Source organism: Panulirus ornatus, chromosome 43 (genome assembly GCF_036320965.1).
Source record: "Panulirus ornatus isolate Po-2019 chromosome 43, ASM3632096v1, whole genome shotgun sequence".
NCBI classification, from domain to species: Eukaryota; Metazoa; Arthropoda; class Malacostraca; order Decapoda; family Palinuridae; genus Panulirus; species Panulirus ornatus.
Window position 1 is genome coordinate 12,673,102 of NC_092266.1, and position 27,077 is coordinate 12,700,178.

Consider the following 27,077-nt stretch of genomic DNA (forward strand, 5'->3'; position numbering starts at 1 on the left):
TCCTCATTCCCTCCACCTCTGACACATATATCCTGTTTGTCAATCTTTCCTCACTCAATCTCTCCATGTGACCTAACCATATCAAAACACCCTCTAATACTCTCTCAACCACACTCATTTTACCACCACACATATCTCACCCTTTCATTACTTAATCAAACCACCTCACACCACATATTGTCCTCAAACATCTCATTTCCAGCACATCCACCCTCCTCGGCACAACTCTATCTATAGCCCATATACGTATGTAAGTAGGAGAGATGGCCATAGAGCGTTATTGGATTACGTGTTAAATGATAGGCGTGCGAAAGAGAGACTTTTGGATGTTAATGTGCTGAGGGGTGCAACTGGAGGGATGTCTGATCATTATCTTGTGGAGACGAAGGTGAAGATTAGTAGGGGTTTTCAGAAAAGAAGAGAGAATGTTGGCGTGAAGAGAGTGGTGAGAGTAAGTGAGCTTGGGAAGGAGACTTGTGTGAGGAAGTACCAGGAGAGACTGAATACAGAATGGAAAAAGGTGAGAACAAAGGAAGTAAGGCGAGTGTGGGAGGAATGGGATGTATTTAGGGAAGCAGTGATGGAGTGCGCAAAAGATGCTTGTGGCATGAGAAGCATGGGAGGTGGGTTGATTAGAAAGGGTAGTGATTGGTTGGATGAAGAAGTAAGATTATTAGTGAAAGAGAAGAGAGAGGCATTTGGACGATTTTTGCAGGGAAAAAATGCAAATGAGTGGGAGATGTATAAAAAAAAAAGGGGCAAGAGGTCAAGAGAAAGGTGCAAGAGGTGTAAAAGAGGGCAAATGAGAGTTGGGGTGAGAGAGTATCATTAAATTTTAGGGAGAATAAAAAGATGCTCTGGAAGGAGGTAAATAAAGTGCGTAAGACAAGGGGGCAAATGGGAACTTCAGTGAAGGGGGATAATGGGGAGGAGATAACAAGTAGTGGTGATGTGAGAAGGAGATGGAGTGAGTATTTTGAAGGTTTGTTGAATGTATTTGATGATAGAGTGGCAGATATAGGGTATTTTGGTCGAGGTGGTGTGTACAGTGAGAGGGTTAGGGAAAATGATTTGGTAAACAGAGAAGAGGTAGTAAAAGCTTTGCAGAAGATGAAAGCCAGCAAGGCAGCAGGTTTGGATGGTACTGCAGTGGAATTTATTAAAAAAGGGGGTGACTGTATTGTTGACAGGTTGGTAAGGTTATCTAATGTATGTATGATTCATGGTGAGGTGCCTGAGGATTGGCAGAATGCTTGCATAGTGCCATTGTACAAAGGCAAAGGGGATAAGAGTGAGAGCTCAAATTACAGAGGTATAAGTTTGTTGAGTATTCCTGAGAAATTATATGGGAGGGTATTGATTGAGAGGGTGAAGGCATGTACAGAGCATCAGATTGGGGAAGAGCAGTGTGGTTTCAGAAGTGGTAGAGGATGTGTGGATCAGGTGTTTGCTTTGAAGAATGTATGTGAGAAATACTTAGAAAAGCAAATGGATTTGTAAGTAGCATTTATGGATCTGGAGAAAGCATATGATAGAGCTGATACAGATGCTCTGTGGAAGGTACTAAGAATATATGGTGTGGGAGGCAAGTTGTTAGAAGCAGTGAAAAGTTTTTATCGAGGATGCAAGGCTTGTGTACGTGTAGGAAGAGAAGAAAGTGATTGGTTCTCAGTGAATGTAGGTTTGCGGCAGGGGTGTGTGGTTTCTCCATGGTTGTTTAATTTGTTTATGGATGGGGTTGTTAGGGAGGTAAATGCAAGAGTTTTGGAAAGAGGGGCAAGTATGCAGTCTGTTGGGGATGAGAGAACTTGGGAAGTGAGTCAGTTGTTGTTCGCTGATGATACAGCGCTGGTGGCTGATTCATGTGAGAAACTGCAGAAGCTGGTGACTGAGTTTGGTAAAGTGTGTGAAAGAAGAAAGTTAAGAGTAAATGTGAATAAGAGCAAGGTTATTAGGTACAGTAGGGTTGAGGGTCAAGTCAATTGGGAGGTAAATTTGAATGGAGAAAAACTGGAGGAAGTAAAGTGTTTTAGATATCTGGGAGTGGATCTGGCAGCGGATGGAACCATGGAAGCGGAAGTGAATCATAGAAAGGGGGAGGGCGCGAAAATACTGGGAGCTTTGAAGATTGTGTGGAAGTCGAGAACATTATCTCGGAAAGCAAAAATGGCTATGTTTGAAGGAATAATGGTCAACAATGTTGTATGGTTGCGAGGCGTGGGCTATGGATAGAGTTGTGCGCAGGAGGGTGGATGTGCTGGAAATGAGATGTTTGAGGACAATATGTGGTGTGAGGTGGTTTGATCGAGTAAGTAATGTAAGAGTAAGAGAGATGTGTGGAAATAAAAAGAGCGTGGTTGAGAGAGCAGAAGAGGGTGTTTTGAAATGGTTTGGGCATATGGAGAGAATGAGTGAAGAAAGATTGACCAAGAGGATATATGTGTCGGAGGTGGAGGGAACGAGGAGAAGTGGGAGACCAAATTGGAGGTGGAAAGATGGAGTGAAAAAGATTTTGAGTGATCGGGGCCTGAACATGCAGGAGGGTGAAAGGAGGGCAAGGAATAGAGTGAATTGGAGCGATGTGGTATACCGGGGTTGAAGTGCTGTCAGTGGATTGAATCAGGGCATGTGAAGCGTCTGGGGTAAACCATGGAAAGCTGTGTAGGTATGTATATTTGCGTGTGTGGACGTATGTATATACATGTGTATGGGGGGGGGGGTTGGGCCATTTCTTTCGTCTGTTTCCTTGCGCTACCTCGCAAACGCGGGAGACAGCGACAAAGCAAAAAAAAAAAAAAAAAAAAAAAATATATATATATATATATATATATATATATATATATATATATATATATATATATATATATATATATTTTCATCTTATTTGCCATTTCCCGCATTAGCAAGGTAGCGTTGAGAACAGAGGACTGAGCCTTTGAGGATTATCCTCACTTGGCCCGCTTGTCTGTTCCTCTTTTGGGAAATTATAAAAAAATGAGCAGGAAGGATTTCGAGTCCCCCGCTCCCTCCACTTTTAGTCGCCTTCTACGACATGCAGGGAAAACGCAGGAAGTGTTTATTCTCCCCTATCCCCAGGGATATATATATCTTATATTCTTTTTATCATACTCAACCACTATCTTCTGCATTAGTGAGGTAGCACAAGGAAAGAGACGATAAATGGCCCAACCCATCCCACACACATGTATATACATAAACACCCACACACACACATAAACATACACATACATTTCAACATATACATATATATACATACAAAGACATATACATACATACACATGTACATATCCATACTTGCTGCCTTCACCCATTCCCATTGCCACCCTGCCACACACGAAATAGCATCCCCTCCCCCTTCCAGCGAGGCAGTGCCAGCAACAGACATAAAAGGCTGATGAATCTCTTCACATAAGCTTCTTTTTCAAACCCACCCACTTTCACCACCATTTCCATTTTACTGAATGCCTTTTACAAACCTTCACCAAGCAATGATCATACTGTGATTATCAAACATGAGTGTTAACCATTGTTCAGTATGAATGAGTTCAGCAACTTCTGAGGTCAAGAGCTGAACGAGAGTCGAATACATTAATGCGAGTGAAGGGCATGAATGAAACATGTCAGTCAAGTGTGTCTGAATGAACCCGAGTTTACATTGTAACCCTTCATGGCTAGGTGAGGCAGTTCAGTGCTAGAGCTTAGGATGTGAGCACACCTTCCCCTGCCCTACTTAACCATGCTCTAGACTGATCTTTGTATATATTTCACACCAATATATTGCATCTAGAAGCTATGTTTTCCTGAGTCTGTGCATAAGTAAACCACACATTGAAACAGAACACATACCATCGTGAGTTGCCTGACACAGCACATTCATATCCACGAGTCTCTCTCTTGCATCTATCAAATATTATCTAATCCAATGATGACCACCTTACCATTGACCCTACTCACCCAAACATACTTAAACATATCCCTCTTTTCAACAAAAGAATTTTCAATTACCAGTCCTTTTTCAGAACAAAACTCCATAAGCTTCACAAAATTTAATTAATATCACTGAGTACCCCATGCCCCTCAGTTATCTCAACTGCCATGTTACCCACTCACATTCAATTCACACATCACTAATACCCAATCTCTTGTATCAAAACTACTGATACATTCAGCTCCTCAAACATTTGCTTCTTTTTCTCCAGTTTTTTGCTTCCAAGTTCATAAGCACTCAATTAGTATACATGTCAATTAATCTAGTAAGCAGTAACATGATGACATTTTATGTCAGGAATGTCTGCTTTAGGTAATCATGCTGTATAACAGCTACCATATGAAAAGATAATACAGAAAAGGAAAAGCTTAGACAAACATAGAAGGAAATGGGAAACATTCAAAATACTTTGAATGCATTAATCAGGAGTTCTGCATAGAGACTCCAGGTATAATTCACCTTTCTCACATCTACTAACTTCTGAAAGACAACAACTGAGATAAAGACTTAAATGTCACACTTACCACTTTTCTTCTCCACTTAGCAATCACGAGAGTAGAATAGAAACGGAAGAGTGTGGGATTCATGTCATCCAGTTTGTCCCTTCTACTATTGACAACTGGTGTCAATAAGTCACAGATTCTCCTCAGGTGATTCTGTAGATATATTTTAAGAATTGGAATGAATATAGTCAAACAAAATATCCCATTCTCACCTACATAAGTTGTCAAAACACAGCATTAGACCCAATTGGTCCACTAACACACTGTACAAAAACCTCACACGAAACATTCTGTAAGGCTTCAACTACCCATAATGACCCTCTTGTAGATAAGTAACACCAGCAGACATCAACAAAGCATTTGATACCATTCTTCACCAAGTTCAAGAGTGACTACAAAGTTATCAATATATCTAACATTTCTACTCCATTCCTAATTCAGTGGGATGCATCAGGAACATTGATTTATCTCTTCTATACAGGGCTTCATACTCTTCACTCTTTACTCTTCATTCCATAAGTCCTTCACTGAAGGAAAAAAGTGGCAGTGACTTACAATACACAACTATAATAAACCACACCCAGTTCTACATTAAATGAATCACTTCCCTCTATATTTACTGAGATAATTGTGAGGCTATTTTAAGCCAGAACAACCTGTATAGTGTCATCAGTGACCTTTTGACCCCATAGGAGCCCCTTACCCTGCTTCCACAAAGATAACAGCCTCAAAGCTCCATACAGGGGTCCTGAGACTACAAAATCATTATAATAATATTATTATTAATTTTCATTTTTTTTTATTTTTCATTTTGCTTTGTCGCTGTCTCCCACGTTTGCGAGGTAGCACAAGGAAACAGACAAAAGAAATGGCCCAACCCACCCCCATACACATGTATATACATACACGTCCACACACGCAAATATACATACCTATACATCTCAATGTACACATATATATACACACCCAGACACATACATATATACCCATGCACACAATTCACACTGTCTGCCTTTACTCATTCCCATCACCACCTCACCACACATGGAATACCATCCCCCTCCCCCCTCATGTGTGTGAGGTAGCGCTACGAAAAGACAACAAAGGCCCCATTCGTTCACACTCAGTCTCTAGCTGTCATGCAATAATGCCCGAAACCACAGCTCCCTTTCCACATCCAGGCCCCACAAAACTTTCCATGGTTTACCCCAGACGCTTCACATGCCTTGATTCAATCCACTGACAGCACGTCAACCCTGGTATACCACATCGATCCAATTCACTCTATTCCTTGCCCGCCTTTCACCCTCCTGCATGTTCAGGCCCCGATCACTCAAAATCTTTTTCACTCCATCTTTCCACCTCCAATTTGGTCTCCCACTTCTCCTTGTTCCCTCCACCTCCGACACATATATCCTCTTGGTCAATCTTTCCTCACTCATTCTCTCCATGTGCCCAAACCACTTCAAAACACCCTCTTCTGCTCTCTCAACCACGCTCTTTTTATTTCCACACATCTCTCTTACCCTTACATTACTTACTTGATCAAACCACCTCACACCACACATTGTCCTCAAACATCTCATTTCCAGCACATCCACCCTCCTGCGCACAACTCTATCCATAGCCCACGCCTCACAACCATACAATATTGCTGGAACCACTATTCCTTCAAACATACCCATTTTTGTTTTCCGAGATAATGTTCTCGACTTCCACACATTCTTCAAGGCTCCCAGGATTTTCGCCCCCTCCCCCACCCTATGATTCACTTCCGCTTCCATGGTTCCATCCGCTGTCAGATCCACTCCCAGATATCTAAAACACTTTACTTCCTCCAGTTTTTCTCCATTCAAACTTACCTCCCCATTGACTTGACACTCAACCCTACTGTACCTAATAACCTTGCTCTTATTCACATTTACTCTTAACTTTCTTCTTTCACACACTTTACCAAACTCAGTCACCAGCTTCTGCAGTTTCTCACATGAATCAGCCACCAGCGCTGTATCATCAGCGAACAACAACTGACTCACTTCCCAAGCTCTCTCATCCACAACAGACTTCATACTTGCCCCTCTTTCCAAAACTCTTGCATTCACCTCCCTAACAACCCCATCCATAAACAAATTAAACAACCATGGAGACATCACACACCTCTGCCGCAAACCTACATTCACTGAGAACCAATCACTTTCCTCTCTTCCTACACGTACACATGCCTTACATCCTCGATAAAAACTTTTCACTGCTTCTAACAACCTGCCTCCCACAACATATATTCTCAATACCTTCCACAGAGCATCTCTATCAACTCTATCATATGCTTTCTCCAGATCCATAAATGCTACATACAAATCCATTTGCTTTTCTAAGTATTTCTCACATACATTCTTCAAAGCAAACACCTGATCCACACATCCTCTACCACTTCTGAAACCACACTGCTCTTCCCCAATCTGATGCTCTGTACATGCCTTCACCCTCTCAATCAATACCCTCCCATATAATTTACCAGGAATACTCAACAAACTTATACCTCTGTAATTTGAGCACTCACTCTTAACCCCTTTGCCTTTGTACAATGGCACTATGCACGCATGCCACCAATCCTCAGGCACCTCACCATGAGTCATACATACATTAAATAACCTTACCAACCAGTCAACAATACAGTCACCCCCTTTTTTAATAGATTCCACTGCAATACCATCCAAGCCTGCTGCCTTGCCGGCTCTCATCTTCCGCAAAGCTTTTACTACCTCTTCTCTGTTTACCAAATCATTTTCCCTAACCCTCTCACTTTGCACACCACCTCAACCAAAACACCCTATATCTGCCACTCTATCATCAAACACATTCAACAAACCTTCAAAATACTCACTCCATCTCCTTCTCACATCACCACTACTTGTTATCCCTCCCCATTAGCGCCCTTCACTGAAGTTCCCATTTGCTCCCTTGTCTTACGCATTTTATTTACCTCCTTCCAGAACATCTTTTTATTCTCCCTAAAATTTAATGATACTCTCTCACCCCAACTCTCATTTGCCCTCTTTTTCACCTCTTGCACCTTTCTCTTGACCTCCTGTCTCTTTCTTTTATACATCTCCCACTCAATTGCATTTTTTCCCTGCAAAAATCGTCCAAATGCCTCTCTCTTCTCTTTCACTAATAATCTTACTTCTTCATCCCACCACTCAGTACCCTTTCTAATCAACCCACCTCCCACGCTTCTTATGCCACAAGCATCTTTTGCGCACTCCATCACTGATTCCCTAAATACATCCCATTCCTCCCCCACTCCCCTTACTTCCATTGTTCTCACCTTTTTCCATTCTCTCCTGGTACTTCCTCACACAAGTCTCCTTCCCAAGCTCACTTACTCTCACCACCCTCTTCACCCCAACATTCACTCTTCTTTTCTGAAAACCCATACAAATCTTCACCTTAGCCTCCACAAGATAATGATCAGACATCCCTCCAGTTGCACCTCTCAGCACATTAACATCCAAAAGTCTCTCTTTCGCACGCCTGTCAATTAACACGTAATCCAATAACGCTCTCTGGCCATCTCTCTACTTACATACGTATACTTATGTATATCTCGCTTTTTAAACCAGGTATTCCCAATCACCAGTCCTTTTTCAGCACATAAATCTACAAGCTCTTCACCATTTCCATTTACAACACTGAACACCCCATGTATACCAATCATTCCCTCAACCGCCACATTACTCACCTTTGCATTCAAATCACCCATCACTATAACCCGGTCTTGTGCATCAAAACCACTAACACACTCATTCAGCTGCTCCCAAAACACTTGCCTCTCATGATCTTTCTTCTCATGCCCAGGTGCATATGCACCAATAACCACCCATCTCTCTCCATCAACTTTCAGTTTTACCCATATTAATCGAGAATTTACTTTCTTACATTCTATCACATACTCCCACAACTCCTGTTTCAGGAGTACTGCTACTCCTTCCCTTGCTCTTGTCCTCTCACTAACCCCTGACTTTACTCCCAAGACATTCCCAAACCACTCTTCCCCTTTACCCTTGAGCTTCGTTTCAATCAGAGCCAAAACATCCAGGTTCCTTTCCTCAAACATACTACCTATCTCTACTTTTTTCACATCTTGGTTACATCCACACACATTTAGACACCCCAATCTGAGTCTACAAGGAGGATGAGCACTCCCCGCGTGACTCCTTCTGTTTCCCATTTTTAGAAAATTAAAATACAAGGAGGGGAGGATTTCTGGCCCCCCACTCCCGTCCCCTGTATTCGCCTTCTACGACACGTGAGGAATGCGTGGGAAGTATTCTTTCACCCCTATCCCCAGGGATAATATAAACAGAGAAGAGGTAGTGAAAGCTTTGCGGAAGATGAAAGCCGGCAAGGCAGCAGGTTTGGATGGTATTGCAGTGGAATTTATTAAAAAAGGGGGTGACTGTATTGTTGACTGGTTGGTAAGGTTATTTAATGTATGTATGACTCATGGTGAGGTGCCTGAGGATTGGCGGAATGCGTGCATAGTGCCATTGTACAAAGGCAAAGGGGATAAGAGTGAGTGCTCAAATTACAGAGGTATAAGTTTGTTGAGTATTCCTGGTAAATTATATGGGAGGGTATTGATTGAGAGGGTGAAGGCATGTACAGAGCATCAGATTGGGGAAGAGCAGTGTGGTTTCAGAAGTGGTAGAGGATGTGTGGATCAGGTGTTTGCTTTGAAGAATGTATGTGAGAAATACTTAGAAAAACAAATGGATTTGTATGTAGCATTTATGGATCTGGAGAAGGCATATGATAGAGTTGATAGAGATGCTCTGTGGAAGGTATTAAGAATATATGGTGTGGGAGGAAAGTTGTTAGAAGCAGTGAAAAGTTTTTATCGAGGATGTAAGGCATGTGTACGTGTAGGAAGAGAGGAAAGTGATTGGTTCTCAGTGAATGTAGGTTTGCGGCAGGGGTGTGTGATGTCTCCATGGTTGTTTAATTTGTTTATGGATGGGGTTGTTAGGGAGGTAAATGCAAGAGTTTTGGAAAGAGGGGCAAGTATGAAGTCTGTTGGGGATGAGAGAGCTTGGGAAGTGAGTCAGTTGTTGTTCGCTGATGATACAGCACTGGTGGCTGATTCATGTGAGAAACTGCAGAAGCTGGTGACTGAGTTTGGTAAAGTGTGTGGAAGAAGAAAGTTAAGAGTAAATGTGAATAAGAGCAAGGTTATTAGGTACAGTAGGGTTGAGGGTCAAGTCAATTGGGAGGTGAGTTTGAATGGAGAAAAACTGGAGGAAGTGAAGTGTTTTAGATATCTGGGAGTGGATCTGGCAGCGGATGGAACCATGGAAGCGGAAGTGGATCATAGGGTGGGGGAGGGGGCGAAAATTCTGGGGGCCTTGAAGAATGTGTGGAAGTCGAGAACATTATCTCGGAAAGCAAAAATGGGTATGTTTGAAGGAATAGTGGTTCCAACAATGTTGTATGGTTGCGAGGCGTGGGCTATGGATAGAGTTGTGCGCAGGAGGATGGATGTGCTGGAAACGAGATGTCTGAGGACAATGTGTGGTGTGAGGTGGTTTGATCGAGTGAGTAACGTAAGGGTAAGAGAGATGTGTGGAAATAAAAAGAGCGTGGTTGAGAGAGCAGAAGAGGGTGTTTTGAAGTGGTTTGGGCACATGGAGAGAATGAGTGAGGAAAGATTGACCAAGAGGATATATGTGTCGGAGGTGGAGGGAACGAGGAGAAGAGGGAGACCAAATTGGAGGTGGAAAGATGGAGTGAAAAAGATTTTGTGTGATCGGGGCCTGAACATGCAGGAGGGTGAAAGGAGGGCAAGGAATAGAGTGAATTGGAGCGATGTGGTATACCGGGGTTGACGTGCTGTCAGTGGATTGAATCAAGGCATGTGAAGCGTCTGGGGTAAACCATGGAAAGCTGTGTAGGTGTGTATATTTGCGTGTGTGGACGTATGTATATACATGTGTATGGGGGGGGTTGGGCCATTTCTTTCGTCTGTTTCCTTGCACTACCTCGCAAACGCGGGAGACAGCGACAAAGTATAATAAAAAAATAATAATAATAATAATATCCCTGGGGATAGGCGAGAAAGAATACTTCCCAAGCATTCCTCACGTGTCGTAGAAGGCGACTAAAGGGGATGGGAGCGGGGGGGTGAGAAACCCTTCCCTCCTTGTATTTTGACTTTCTAAAAGGGGAAACAGAAGAAGGGGTCACGTGGGGAGTCCTCATCCTCCTCGAAGGCTCAGATTGGGGTGTCTAAATGTGTGTGGATGTAACCAAGATGAGAAAAAAGAAGAGATAGGTAGTATGTTTGAGGAAAGGAAACTGGATGTTTTGGCTCTGAGTGAAACGAAGCTCAAGGGTAAAGAGGAGGAGTAGTTTGGGAATGTCTTGGGAGTAAAGTCAGGGGTTAGTGAGAGGACAAGAGCAAGGGAAGGAGTAGCACTACTCATGAAACAGGAGTTGTGGGAGTATGTGATAGAGTGTAAGAAAGTAAATTCTAGATTGATATGGGTAAAACTGAAAGTTGATGGAGAGAGATGGGTGATTATTGGTGCATATGCACCTGGGCATGAGAAGGCAAGTGTTTTGGGAGCAGCTGAATGAGTGTGTTAGTGGTTTTGTTGCACAAGACCGGGTTATAGTGATGGGTGATTTGAATGCAAAGGTGAGTAATGTGGCAGTTGAGGGAATAATTGGTATACATGGGGTGTTCAGTGTTGTAAATGGAAATGGTGAAGAGCTTGTGGATTTGTGTGCTGAGAAAGGACTGGTGATTGGGAATATCTGGTTTAAAAAGCGAGATATACATAAGCATACGTATGTAAGTAGGAGAGATGGCCAGAGAGCGTTATTGGATTATGTGTTAATTGATAGGCGCGCTAAAGAGAGACTTTTGGATGTTAATGTGCTGAGAGGTGCAACTGGAGGGATGTCTGATCATTATCTTGTGGAGGCGAAGGTGAAGATTTGTAGGGGTTTTCAGAAGAGAAGAGAGAATGTTGGGGTGAAGAGAGTGGTGAGAGTAAGTGAGCTTGGGAAGGAGACTTGTGTGAGGAAGTACCAAGAGGGACTGAGTACAGAATGGAAAAAGGTGAGAACAAAGGAGGTAAGGCAAGTGGGGGAGGAATGGGATGTATTTAGGGAAGCAGTGATGGCTTGCGCAAAAGATGCTTGTGGCATAAGAAGCGTGGGAGGTGGGTTGATTAGAAAGGGTAGTGAGTGGTGGGATGAAGAAGTAAGATTATTAGTGAAAGAGAAGAGAGAGGCATTTGGATGATTTTTGCAAGGAAAAAATGCAAATGAGTGGGAGATGTATAAAAGAAAGAGGCAGGAGGTCAAGAGTAAAGGTGCAAGATGTGAAAAAGAGGGCAAATGAGAGTTGGGGTGGGAGAGTATCATTAAATTTTGGGGAGAATAAAAAGATGTTTTGGAAGGAGGTAAATAAAGTGCGTACGACAAGGGAGCAAATGGGAACTTCAGTGAAGGGGGCTAATGGGGAGGTGATAACAAGTAGTGGTGATGTGAGAAGGAGATGGAGTGAGTATTTTGAAGGTTTGTTGAATGTGTTTGATGATAGAGTGGCAGATATAGGGTGTTTTGGTCGAGGTGGTGTGTAAAGTGAGAGGGTTGGGGTAAATGATTTGGTAAACAGAGATGAGGTAGTAAAAGCTTTGCGGAAGATGAAAGCCGGCAAGGCAGCAGGTTTGGATGGTGTTGCAGTGGAATTTATTAAAAAAGGGGGTGACTGTATTGTTGACTGGTTGGTAAGGTTATCTAATGTATGTATGATTCATGGTGAGGCACCTGAGGATTGGCAGAATGCTTGCATAGTGCCATTGTACAAAGGCAAAGGGGATAAGAGTGAGTGCTCAAATTACAGAGGTATAAGTTTGTTGAGTATTCCTGGTAAATTATATGGGAGGGTATTGATTGAGAGGGTGAAGGCATGTACAGAGCATCAGATTGGGGAAGAGCAGTGTGGTTTCAGAAGTGGTAGAGGATGTGTGGATCAGGTGTTTGCTTTGAAGAATGTATGTGAGAAATACTTAGAAAAGCAAATGGATTTGTATGTAGCATTTATGGATCTGGAGAAGGCATATGATAGAGTTGATAGAGATGCTCTGTGGAAGGTATTAAGAATATATGGTGTGGGAGGCAAGTTGTTAGAAGAAGTGAAAAGTTTTTATCGAGGATATAAGGCATGTGTACGTGTAGGAAGAGAGGAAAGTGATTGGTTTTCAGTGAATGTAGGTTTACGGCAAGGGTGTGTGATGTCTCCATGGTTGTTTAATTTGTTTATGGATGGGTTGTTAGGGAGGTGAATGCAAGAGTTTTGGAAAGAGGGGCAAGTATGCAGTCTGTTGTGGATGAGAGAGCTTGGGAAGTGAGTCAGTTGTTGTTCGCTGATGATACAGCGCTGGTGGCTTATTCATGTGAGAAACTGCAGAAGCTGAGTTTGGTAAAGTGTGTGAGAGAAGAAAGTTGAGAGTAAATGTGAATAAGAGCAAGGTTATTAGGTACAGTAGGGCTGAGAGTCAAGTCAATTGGGAGGTAAGTTTGAATGGAGAAAAACTGGAGTAAGTAAAGTGTTTTAGATATCTGGGAGTGGATCTGGCAGCGGATGGAACCATGGAAGTGGAAGTGAATCATAGGGTGGGGGGAGGGGGCGAAAATTCTGGGAGCCTTGAAGAATGTTTGGAAGTCGAGAACATTATCTCGGAAAGCAAAAATGGGTATGTTTGAAGGAATAGTGGTTCCAACAATGTTGTATGGCTGCGAGGCGTGGGCTATGGATAGAGTTGTGCGCAGAAGGGTGGATGTGCTGGAAATGAGATGCTTGAGGACAATATGTGGTGTGAGGTGGTTTGATCGAGTAAGTAATGGAAGGGTAAGAGAGATGTGTGGAAATAAAAAGAGTGTGGTTGAGAGAGCAGAAGAGGGTGTTTTAAAGTGGTTTGGTCACATGGAGAGAATGAGTGAGGAAAGATTGACCAAGAGGATATATGTGTCAGAGGTGGAGGGAACGAGGAGAAGTGGGAGACCGAATTGGAGGTGGAAAGATGGAGTGAAAAAGATTTTGAGTGATCGGGGCCTGAACATGCAGTAGGTTGAAAGGCGTGCAAGGAATAGAGTGAATTGGAACGATGTGGTATACCGGAGTCGACGTGCTGTTAATGGATTGAACTAGGGCATGTGAAGCATCTGGGGTAAAGCACGGAAAGTTCTGTGGGGCATGGATGTGGAAAAGGAGCTGTGGTTTCAGTGCATTATACATGACAGCTAGAGACTGAGTGTGAAAGAATGTGGCCTTTGTTGTCTTTTCCTAGCGTTACGTCGCGCACATGCGGGGGGGAGGGGGTTGTATTTCATGTGTTGCGGGGTGGCAATGGAAATGAATAAAGGCAGACACTATGAATTACGTACATGTGTATATATGTACATGTCTGTGTGTGTATATATATGTATACGTTGAGATGTATAGGTTTGTATATTTGCGTGTGTGGACGTGTATATATATATATAAATGTGTATGTGGGTGGGTTGGGCTATTCTTTCGTCTGTTTCCTCATGCTACCTCGCTAACGTGGGAGACAACAACAAAGTAAAATAAAATGAAAAAAAAATATACATATATATTGAAGCAGGGCATGTGAAGCTTCTGTAGTAAACCAATAAAGTTTTGTGGGGCCTGGATGTGGAAAGTGAGCTGTGGTTTCCGTGCATTATACATGAGAGGTAGAGACTGAGTGTGAATGAATATTACCTTTGCAGTCTTTTCCTAGCGCTACCTCGAGCACGTACTGGGGGAGGGGGTTGTCATTTCATGTGTGGTGGGGTGGCGACGGGAATGAATTTACTCTCAGCTTTCTTCTTTCACACACTTTACCAAACTCAGTCACCAGCTTCTGCAGTTTCTCACATGAATCAGCCACCAGCGCTGTATCATCAGCGAACAACAACTGACTCATTTCCCAAGCTCTCTCATCCACAACAGACTGCATACTTGCCCCTCTTTCCAAAACTCTTGCATTCACCTCCCTAACAACCCCATCCATAAACAAATTAAACAACCATGGAGACATCACACACCCCTGCCACAAACCAACATTCACTGAGAACCAATCACTTTTTTCTCTTCCTACTCGTACACATGCCTTACATCCTCGATAAAAACTTTTCATTGCTTCCAGCAACTTGCCTCCCACACCAGATACTCTTGATACCTTCCACAGAGCATCTCTATCAACTCTGTCATATGCCTTCTCTAGATCCATAGATGCTACATAGAAATCCATCTGTTTTTCTAAGTATTTCTCACATACATTCTTCAAAGTAAATACTTGTTCCACACATCCTCTACCAGTTCTGAAATCATACTGCTCTTCCCCAATCTGATGTTCTGTACATGCCTTCACCCTCTCAATCAATATCCTCCCATATAATTTCGCAGGAATACTCAATAAACTTATACCTCTGAAATTAGAACACTCACCTCTATCACCTTTGCTTTTGTACAATGGCACTATGCATGCATTCTGCCAATCCTCAGGCACTTCACCATGATCCATACATACAATGAACATCCTCACCAACCAAGTCAACAACAGTCATCTCCTTTTTTAATAAATTCCTCTGCAATACCATCCAAACCTGCCGCCTTGCCAGCTTTCATCGTCCGCAAAGCTTTCACTACCTCTTCTCTGTTTACCAAATCATTCCCCTGACCCTCTCACTTCACACACCACCTCGACCAAAGCATCCTATATCTGCCACTCTATCATCTAAGACATTTAACAAACCTTCAAAATACTCACTCCATCACCTCACATCACCACTACTTGTTATTACCTCGCTATTAGCCCCCTTCACCGATGTTCCCATTTGTTCTCTCGCCTTACGCACTTATTTACCTCTTTCCAAAATATGTTTTTATTCTCCCTAAAATTTAATTATACTTTCTCACCCCAACTCTCATTTGCCCTCTTTTTCACCTCTTGCACCTTTCTCTTGCCCTCCTGCCTCTTTCTTTTATACATCTTCCAGTCATTTGCACTATTTCCCTGTAAAACTTATCCAAATGCCTCTCTCTACTCTTTCACTAATAATCTTACTTCTTCATCCCACCACTCACTACCCTTTCTAACCTGCCCACCCATGCTTCTCATGCCACAGGCATCTTTCGTGCAAGCCATCACTGCTTCCCTAAATACATCCCATTCCTTGTACTTTCTCACACAAGTCTCCTTCCCAAGCTCACTTACTCTCACCACTCTCTTCACCCCAACATTCTCTCTTCTTTTCTGAAAACCTCTACAAATCTTCACCTTCGCCTCCAAAAGATGATCAGAAATCCCTCCAGTTGCACCTCTCAGCACATCAACATCCAAAAGTCTCTCTTTCAAGCACCTATCAATTAACATCTAATCCAATAATGCTCTCTGGCCATCTCTCCTACTTACATATGTATACTTATATTCATCTCTCTTTTCAAACCAGGTATTCCCAATCACCAGCCCTGTTTCAGCACACAAATCTACAAGTTCTTCACTATTTCCATTTACAACACTGAACACCCCATGTACACCAATTATTCTCTCAACTGCCACATTACTCACCTTTGCATTCAAATCATCCATCACTGTAACCCGTCTCATACATCAAAACTGCTAAACACACTCCTTCAGCTGCTCCCAAAACACCTTGCCTCTCCTGATCTTTTTCTCATGCCCAGGTGCTATGCACCAATAACCCACCATCTCTCCTCCATCAACTTTCAGTTGTTACCCATATTAATCGAGATTTTACTTCTTACATTCTATCAATACTCCCACAAATCCTGTTTCAGGAGTACTGCTACTCTACCTTGCTCTTGTCCTCTCACTCACCCCCTGACTTTTACTTTCCCAAGACATTCCAACCACTCTTCCCCTTTACCTTGAGCTTCGTTTCAATCAGAGCACCAACATTCCAGTTTCCTTTCCTCAAACATTCCTATCTATCTCTACTTTTTTCCACATCTCTGGTTACAATCCCACACACATTTAGCACCCCCAATCTGAGTCTACAAGGACGGCCATGAGCACTCCCGCGTGACTCCTTTGGTTTCCATTTTTTAGGAGGACAATTAAAATCAAGGAGGGGAGGATTTCTGGCCCCCCCACTTCCCGTCCCTGTATTCGCCTTTACGACCGTGCGGAATGGTGGGAAGTATTCTTTCACCCCTATCCCCAGGGATAATATAAAACTGAGAGGAGGTAGTGACTGCTTTGCGGAAGATGAAAGCCGGCATGGCAGCAGGTTTGGAGGTTATTGCAGTGGAATTTATAAAAAAAAAGGGTGGTGGACTGTATTGTTGTTGATGGTTGGTTTAGGTTATTTATGTATGTATGACTCATGGTTGAGGTGCCTTGAGGATTGGACGGCAATCGTGCATAGTGCATTGTACAAAGGCCCAAAGGGGATACGATGAGTGCTCACTTACAGAGGTAAAGTTTTGTTGAGTATTCTGGTAAATTATATGGGAGGGTATTGATTGAGCGGGTTGAAGGAGTACAGGAGCATCCGATTGGGGAAGAGCTAGTGTGGGTTTCAGAAGTGGTAGTAGAGGATGTGTGGATCAGGTGTTTGCTTTGAAGAATGTATGTGAAAAATACTTCGAAAAACAACTGGATTTTGTATGTAGCATTTATGGATCTGGAGAAGCATATGTAGAGTTGATAGAGATGCTCTGTGGAGGTATTAAGACTATATGGTGTGGGAGTGAGGGAAAGTTGTTAGAAGCAGTGACAAGTTTTTATGAGGAAGTAAGCATGTGTAGTGTAGGAAGAGAGGAAATGTTGATTGGTTCTCCAGGGAATGTAGGTTTGCGGGCCCTGGTGGGGTGTGTGTGTCTCCATGGTTTTTAAATTTGTTTATGGTTGGGGTTGTTAGGGAGGTAAATGCAAGGTTTTGGAAAGGGTGGCAAGTTTGACGTATCTGTTGGGGATGAGAGAGCTTGGGAAGTGAGTCAGTTGATGTTCGCTGATGATACTGCACTGGTGCTGATTCATGTGAGCAAACTGCTGAAGCGGTGACTGAGTTTGGTAAAGTCGTGTGGAAGAACAAAGTTAAGAGTAAATGTGGAATAAGAGCAAGGTTATTAGGGTTACAGTAGGGTTGAGGGTCAAGTCAATTGGGGAGTGTAGACGTAGCTGAGGAGGTAGGTGAGTTAGAGAGGTAGGTAGTATGAGTGAGGGAGGTAGAAGGTGCTTGAATGGTAGAGAGTAGGTGAGGTGTAGAAGGAGGGTAGGTGCGTTTGCATGGAGAAAAAAAATGTAGGAAGGAAGATGAAGTGTTTTAGATATTGGGAGTGGATCTGCAGCGGAGGGAACCATGGAAGCGGGGCAAGAGGATTCATAGAGGTGGGGGAAAGGGGGCGAAACTTCTGGGGGCCTTGATAGAATGTGTGGGAAGTCGAGAAACCATTATCTCGGAAAGCCATACATGGGTATGTTTGAAGGAATCAGTGGTTCAACATGTTGTTATGGGTTGCGAGCGTGGGCTATGGATAGAGTTAGTGCGCCAGGAGGATGGATGTGTGGAAAAGAGATGTCTTGAGGACAATGTGTGGTGTGAAGGTGTGGTTTGATCGAGTGAGTAGCGTAAGGGTAAGGGGAGAGATGTGTGGAAATAAAAAGGCGTGGTAGAGAGAGGCAGAAGAGGGTGTTTTGACGTGGGTTGGGAACATGTGGAGAGAATGAGTGAGGAAAGATTGACCAAGAGGATATATGTGTCGGGATCGTGGAGGGTGAACGAGGAGAAGGAGGGAGGACCAAATTGGAGGTTGGAAAGATGGAGTGAAAAAAAGATGTTTTGTTGTGATCGGGGCTCCTGAACATGCAGTGGGGTGAAAGGAGGGCAAGGACTAGAACGTGAATTGGAGACGGATCTGGTGTATTACCCGGGGTTGAGTGTGTCAGTGGATTGAATCAAGGCATGTGAATGCGTCTGGGGGTAAACCATGGAAAAAGCTGTGTAGTGTGTATATTTGAGTGGTGGACGCCATATGTATATACATGTGTATGGGGCGGGGTTGGGCCAATTTCTTTCGTCTGTTCCTTGCACTACCTCGCAAACGTCGGGAGGGGACAGCCCGGCAAAGTATACATAAAAAAAATAATAATCGTAATAATCTCCCCTGGGGATAGGCGAAGGACAGAATACTTTCCCAGCATTCCTCAAGTTGTCGTAGGAAGTGACTTAAAGGGGATGGGAGCGGGGGGGTGAGAAACCCTTCCCTCCTGTATTTTGACTTTCTAAAAGGGGGGAACCGAAGAAGGGGTCACGTGGGGAGTCCTTCTCCTCCTCGAAGGCTCAGATTGGGGTTCTAAATGTTGTGGATGTAACCGATGAGAAAAACAAGAAAGAGATAGGTAAGTATGTTTGAGGAAAGGAAAACTGGATGTTTTTGGCCTCTGGAGTGAAAACGAAAGTCGCTCAAGGGTACAGAGGAGGGAGTAGTTTGGGAATGTCTTGGGAGTAAAGTCAGGGTTAGTTGAGAGGACAGAGAAGGGAAGGAGTAGCAACTACTCATGAAACAGAGATGTGCTGGGAGTATGTGCTAGAGTGTAAGAAAATGTAAATTCTAGATTGATATGGGTAAAAAAAGTTGATGGAGAGAGATGGGTGATTATTGTTGCATATGAACCTGGGCATGAGAATGGCAAGTGTTTTGGGAGCAGCTGCATGAGTGTGTAGTTGTTTTGTTGCACAAGATAGGGTTATAGTGCTGGTGATTTGAATTCCAGGTGCGTAATTGTGCAGTTGAGGGAATAATTGTATCTGGGGGTGTTCAGTGTTGTAAATGGAATGGTTGAAGAGCTTGTGGATTTGTGTGCTGAGAAAAGGCCTGGTGATTGGGAATATTGGTTTAAAAAGCGAGATATACATAAGCATAGTATGAAAGTAGGAGAGATGGCCCGGAGAGCGTTATAGGAATTATGTGGTTACTTGATAGGCTGCGCTAAAGAGAGACTTTTGGTGTTAATGTGCTGAGAGGTGCAACTGGAGGGGATGTTGATCATTATCTTGTTGGGAGTGGGCGGAAGGTGAAGATTTGTAGGGGTTTTCAGAAGAGTAGAGAGAATTGTAGGGGTGAAGAGAGTGGTGAGAGTACGTGAGCTTGGGAAAGGGGATTGTGTGAGGATGTACCAAGAGGGGACTGAGTACAGAATGGAAAAAAGGTGAGCACAAGAGTAAGGCAGTGGGGATAGGAAATGGTGATGTATTTAGGGAAGCAGTGATGGATTGCGCAAAAAGATGTTGTGGCATAAGAAGCGTGGGAGTTGGGTTTTGATTAGAACGGGTTAGTGAGTGGTGGATACTGAAGAAGTAAGCTTATTGTGAAAGAGAAGAGAGAGGCATTTGGAAGATTTTTGCTAGGAAAAAATGCAAATGATGTGGAGATGTATAAAGAAAGAGGCAGGAGGTCAAGAGTAAGGTGCAAGATGTGGAAAAAAGAAAATGAGGGCAAATGAGAGTTGGGGTGGGAGAGTATCATTAAATTTTGGGGAGAATAAAAAAGATGTTTTGGAGGAGGTAATAAGTTGGTACGACAAGGGAGCACATGGGAACTTCAGTGAAGGGGGGCTATGGGGAGGTCGGATAACAAGTAGTGGTGATTGTGAGAAGGGGGAGATGGAGTGAGTAATTTTGAGGTTTGTTGCTGTGTTTGATGATAGCGTGGCAGATATAGGGAGTTTTGGTCGAGGGGGGTGGTGTGTAAAGTGAGAGGGTTGGGTAAATTTGATTTGGTAAACAGAGATGAGGTAGTAAAAGCTTTGCGGACGATGAAGCGGCAAGGGCGCGGTTTGGTTGTGTTGCAGTGGAATTTATTTAAAAATGGGGTGACTGTATTGTTGACTGGTTGGTTAAGGTTATCTAATGTTGTAGATTTCATGGTGAGGACTGAGGATGGCAGAAGAATGCTTGCTATTGCCATTGTACAAGGCAAAGGCTAAGGTGAGTGCCACATTACAGAGGTATTAAGTTTGTTGAGTATTCCTGGTAAATTATTGGGAGGGTATTGATTGAGAGGTGACAGGCATGTACAGAGCATCAGATTGGGGAAGAGCTGTGTCAGTGTGTTTCCAGAAAGTGGTAGAGGATGTGTGGATAGGTGTTTGCTTTGAAGAATGTTGTGCGAAATACTTAGAAAAGCAAATGGATTTGGTATGTAGCCATTTATGGATCTGGAGAAGGCATATGATAGAGTTGATGAGATGCCTCTGTGGAAGGTATTAAGAAATATTATGGCCCTATTTTAGTGTGGGGAGGCAAGTTGTTAGAAGAAGTGAAAAGTTTTTATCGAGGATATAAGGCATGTGTACGGTGTAGGAAGAGGGAATGTGTTGGTTACAGTGAATGTAGGTTTACGGCAAGGGTGTGTTGATGGTCTCCCTGCGTTGTTAATTTGTTTATGGCTGGGTTGTTAGGGAGGTGAATGCAAGCGTTTTGGAGAAAGAGGGGCAAGTATGCAGTCTGTTGTGGATGAGCAGCTTGGGAGTGAGGTCAGTTGTTGTTCGCTGATGTACAGCGCTGGTGGCTTATTCATGTGAGAAGAAACAGCAGAAGTGAGTTTGGTTAAAGTGTTGTGTGAGAAGAAAGTTGAGAGTAAATGTGATTAAGAGCAAGGTTATTAGGTACAGTAGGGCTGAGAGTCAAGTCATTTGGGAGGTAAGTTTGAATGGGGAGAAAAACTGGAGTATAAAGTGTTTGATATCTGGAGTGGATCTGGCAGCGGATGGAACCATGGAAGTGAAGTGAAATCATAGGGTGGGGGGAGGGAGGCGAAATTCCTGGGCGAGCTTGAAGAATGTTTGGAAGTGGGAGAACTTATCTCGGAAAGCAAAAATGGGTATGTTTGGAAGGAATAGTGGTTCCAACAATGTTTGTATGGCTTGCGCGGCGTGGGCTATGGATAGAAGTTGTGCGGCGCGAAGGGTGGATGTGCTGGAAATGAGGCTGCTTGCGGACAATATGTGGTGTGAGTGGTTTGATTCGAGTAAGTAATGGAAGGGTAAGAGAGATGTGTGGGAAAAAAAAAAACAATTTTTTTTAAAAAAAAGAGTGTGGTTGAGAGAGCAGAGAGGGTGTTTTTAAGTTGGTTTGGTCACATGGAGAGAATGAGTGAGGAAAGATTGACCAAGAGGATATATGTGACAGTGTGGAGGGAAAACCGAGGAGATGTGGGAGACGTGAATTGGAGGTGGGAAAGAATGGAGGTGAAAAAGATTTTGAAGTGATCGGGGCCTGAACATGCAGAGGTTGAAAGGCGTGCAAGGGGAATAGAGTGATTGGACGATGTAGGTATAACCGTGAGTCGACGTGCTGTTCATGGATTGAACTAGGGCATGTGAAGGCATCAGGGGTGGGTAAAGCACGGAAAGTTCTGTGGGGCATGGATGTGGAAAAGGAGCTGTGGTGTTACAGTGCATTATAAGACAGCTAGGACTGCGTGTGAAAGATATGTGGCCTTTGTGTGTCTTTTCCTAGGTTACGTCGCGCACTGCGGGGGGAGGGGGTTGTAATTTCATGTGTTGCGGGGTTGGCAATGGAAATGAAATAAAGCATGACACTATTGAATTACGTAATTTGGTATATATGTACATGATCTGTGTGTGTATATATATGTATACGTTGAGATGTTATAGGTTTGTAATATTTGCGCGTCGTGGACCGTGTTTATAATATATAAATGTGTATGTGGGTGGGTTGGGCTATTCTTTCGTTCTGTTTCCTATGCTACCCGCTTACGTGGGAGACAACAACAAAGTAAATTAAAATGAAAAAAAAATATACATATATATTGAAGCAGGGATGTGAGCATCTGTAGTAAACCAATAAAGTTTTGTGGGGCCTGGATGTGGAAAGTGAGCTGTGGTTTCCGTGCATTATTACAAGAGAGGTAGAGACTGAGTGGAGAATGGAATATTACCTTTGCAGTCTTTTCTAGCGCTACCTCGGAGCACGTACTGGGGGAGGGGGTTGTCATTTCATGTGTGGTGGGGGTGGCTGACGGGAAATGAATTTACTCCAGCTTTCTTCTTTCACAACACTTTACCAAACTCAGTCACCAGCTTCTGCAGTTTCTACCATGAATCAGCCACCAGCGCTTTGTATCATCAGCGAACAACAACTGATATTTTCCCAAGCTCTCTCATCCACAACCAGACTGCATTACTTATTGCCCTCTTTCCAAAACTCTTGGCTTCACCTCCTAACAACCCCATCCATAAACAAAATAAACAAAACATGGAGACATCACACACCCCTGCACAAACCCAACATTCACTGAGTACCAAATCACTTTTTCTCTTCCTACTCTACCATGCCTACATCCGCGATAAAAACTTTTCCAATTGCTTCCAGCAACTTGCCTCCCACACCAGATATCTTGATACCTTCCACAGAGCATTTCTCTAATAACTCTGTCATATGCCTTATCTAGGATCATAGATGTACATAGAAATCCATCTGTTTTTCTAAGTATTTTCACATACATTCTTCAAAGTAAATACTTGTTCCACACATCCTCTTCAGTTCTGAAATCATTCGGCTCTTCCCCAAATCGGATGTTCTGTACATGCCTTCACTCTCAATCAATATCCTCCCATTTATTTCGCAGGAATACTCAATCAAACTTATCCTCTGAAAATTAGAACACTCACCTCTATCACCTTGCTTTTGTACAATGGCCTTATGCATGCAATTCTGCCAATCCTCAGGCACTTACCATGATCATACATACAATGAACATCTCACCACCAAGTCAACAACAGGTCATTCTCCTTTTTTAATTACAATTCCTCTGCATACATCCAAACCTGCCGCCTTGCCAGCTTTCATCTTCGCAAACTTTCCAGTCCTCTTCTCTGTTTACCAAATCATTCCCTGACCCTCTCACTTTCACACCCACCCTCGACAAAGCATCCTATATCTGCCACTTTATCATCTAAGACATTTAACAAAACCTTCAAATACTCACTCCATCACTTCACTCACCACTACTTGTTATTTACCTCGCTATTAGCCCCCTCACCGATGTTCCATTTGTTCTCTCGCCTTAAGCACTTATTTACCTCTTTCAAAATATGTTTGTATTCTCCCTTAAAATTAAGTTATTACTTTCTCACCCCAACTCTTCATTTGCCTCTTTTTCCCTCTTGCACTTCTCTTGCCTCCTGACCTCATTCTTTTATACATCTTCCAGTCATTTGCACTATTGCCCTGTTAAAACTTATCCAAATGCCTCTCTCTACTCTTTCACTAAATATTCTTACTTCTTCATCCCACCACTCAGTACCCTTTCTAATCAACCACCTCCCACCTTCTTATGCCACAAGCATCTTGGATGCGCACTCCCTCATGATTCCTAAATACATCCCATTCCTCCCCCCACCTCCCCTTACTTCCATTGTTCTCACCTTTATCCATTCTCTCCTGGTACTTCCTCATACAAGCTCCATCCAAGCTCACTTACTTCACCACCTCTGCACCCCAACATTTCCACTCTTCTTTCTGGAAAACCCATAACAATCTTCACCTTAGCCTCAACAAGATAATGATCAGACATCCCTCCAGTTGCACCTCTCAGCACATTAACATCCAAAAGTCTCTCTTTCGCACGCCTGTCAATTAACACGTAATCCAATAACGCTCTCTGGCCATCTCTCTACTTACATACGTATACTTATGTATATCTCGCTTTTTAAACCAGGTATTCCCAATCACCAGTCCTTTTTCAGCACATAAATCTACAAGCTCTTCACCATTTCCATTTACAACACTGAACACCCCATGTATACCAATCATTCCCTCAACCGCCACATTACTCACCTTTGCATTCAAATCACCCATCACTATAACCCGGTCTTGTGCATCAAAACCACTAACACACTCATTCAGCTGCTCCCAAAACACTTGCCTCTCATGATCTTTCTTCTCATGCCCAGGTGCATATCCACCAATAATCACCCATCTCTCTCCATCAACTTTCAGTTTTACCCATATCAATCTAGAGTTTACTTTCTTACATTCTATCACATACTCCCACAACTCCTGTTTCAGGAGTACTGCTACTCCTTCCCTTGCTCTTGTCCTCTCACTAACCCCTGACTTTACTCCTAAGACATTCCTAAACCACTCTTCCCCTTTACCCTTGAGCTTCGTTTCACTCAGAGCCAAAACATCCAGGTTCCTTTCCTCAAACATACTACCTATCTCTACTTTTTTCACATCTTGGTTACATCCACACACATTTAGACACCCCAATCTGAGTCTACAAGGAGGATGAGCACTCCCCGCGTGACTCCTTCTGTTTCCCATTTTTAGAAAATTAAAATACAAGGAGGGGAGGATTTCTGGCCCCCCACTCCCGTCCCCTGTATTCGCCTTCTACGACACGTGAGGAATGCGTGGGAAGTATTCTTTCACCCCTATCCCCAGGGATAATATAAACAGAGAAGAGGTAGTGAAAGCTTTGCGGAAGATGAAAGCCGGCAAGGCAGCAGGTTTGGATGGTATTGCAGTGGAATTTATTAAAAAAGGGGGTGACTGTATTGTTGACTGGTTGGTAAGGTTATTTAATGTATGTATGACTCATGGTGAGGTGCCTGAGGATTGGCGGAATGCGTGCATAGTGCCATTGTACAAAGGCAAAGGGGATAAGAGTGAGTGCTCAAATTACAGAGGTATAAGTTTGTTGAGTATTCCTGGTAAATTATATGGGAGGGTATTGATTGAGAGGGTGAAGGCATGTACAGAGCATCAGATTGGGGAAGAGCAGTGTGGTTTCAGAAGTGGTAGAGGATGTGTGGATCAGGTGTTTGCTTTGAAGAATGTATGTGAGAAATACTTAGAAAAACAAATGGATTTGTATGTAGCATTTATGGATCTGGAGAAGGCATATGATAGAGTTGATAGAGATGCTCTGTGGAAGGTATTAAGAATATATGGTGTGGGAGGCAAGTTGTTAGAAGCAGTGAAAAGTTTTTATCGAGGATGTAAGGCATGTGTACGTGTAGGAAGAGAGGAAAGTGATTGGTTCTCAGTGAATGTAGGTTTGCGGCAGGGGTGTGTGATGTCTCCATGGTTGTTTAATTTGTTTATGGATGGGGTTGTTAGGGAGGTAAATGCAAGAGTTTTGGAAAGAGGGGCAAGTATGAAGTCTGTTGGGGATGAGAGAGCTTGGGAAGTGAGTCAGTTGTTGTTCGCTGATGATACAGCGCTGGTGGCGGATTCATGTGAGAAACTGCAGAAGCTGGTGACTGAGTTTGGTAAAGTGTGTGGAAGAAGAAAGTTAAGAGTAAATGTGAATAAGAGCAAGGTTATTAGGTACAGTAGGGTTGAGGGTCAAGTCAATTGGGAGGTGAGTTTGAATGGAGAAAAACTGGAGGAAGTGAAGTGTTTTAGATATCTGGGAGTGGATCTGGCAGCGGATGGAACCATGGAAGCGGAAGTGGATCATAGGGTGGGGGAGGGGGCGAAAATTCTGGGGGCCTTGAAGAATGTGTGGAAGTCGAGAACATTATCTCGGAAAGCAAAAATGGGTATGTTTGAAGGAATAGTGGTTCCAACAATGTTGTATGGTTGCGAGGCGTGGGCTATGGATAGAGTTGTGCGCAGGAGGATGGATGTGCTGGAAACGAGATGTCTGAGGACAATGTGTGGTGTGAGGTGGTTTGATCGAGTGAGTAACGTAAGGGTAAGAGAGATGTGTGGAAATAAAAAGAGCGTGGTTGAGAGAGCAGAAGAGGGTGTTTTGAAGTGGTTTGGGCACATGGAGAGAATGAGTGAGGAAAGATTGACCAAGAGGATATATGTGTCGGAGGTGGAGGGAACGAGGAGAAGAGGGAGACCAAATTGGAGGTGGAAAGATGGAGTGAAAAAGATTTTGTGTGATCGGGGCCTGAACATGCAGGAGGGTGAAAGGAGGGCAAGGAATAGAGTGAATTGGAGCGATGTGGTATACCGGGGTTGACGTGCTGTCAGTGGATTGAATCAAGGCATGTGAAGCGTCTGGGGTAAACCATGGAAAGCTGTGTAGGTGTGTATATTTGCGTGTGTGGACATATGTATATACATGTGTATGGGGGGGGGTTGGGCCATTTCTTTCGTCTGTTTCCTTGCACTACCTCGCAAACGCGGGAGACAGCGACAAAGTATAATAAAAAAATAATAATAATAATAATATCCCTGGGGATAGGCGAGAAAGAATACTTCCCAAGCATTCCTCACGTGTCGTAGAAGGCGACTAAAGGGGATGGGAGCGGGGGGGTGAGAAACCCTTCCCTCCTTGTATTTTGACTTTCTAAAAGGGGAAACAGAAGAAGGGGTCACGTGGGGAGTCCTCATTCTCCTCGAAGGCTCAGATTGGGGTGTCTAAATGTGTGTGGATGTAACCAAGATGAGAAAAAAGAAGAGATAGGTAGTATGTTTGAGGAAAGGAACCTGGATGTTTTGGCTCTGAGTGAAACGAAGCTCAAGAGTAAAGA

General features: G+C 43.3%; 1 protein-coding gene across 2 annotated transcripts in view; it reads right to left on the bottom strand.

Annotated features, from left to right (window-relative positions):
- Positions 1–27,077, bottom strand: part of LOC139762324 (uncharacterized) — a 141,493-nt gene that overhangs the window by 8,807 nt on the left and 105,609 nt on the right. For both annotated transcript variants that reach the window (XM_071686972.1, XM_071686973.1), the window contains exon 11: positions 4,534–4,665. In XM_071686972.1, the coding sequence (XP_071543073.1) occupies positions 4,534–4,665 (132 nt within the window). The remainder of the gene's footprint in view (positions 1–4,533; positions 4,666–27,077) is intronic.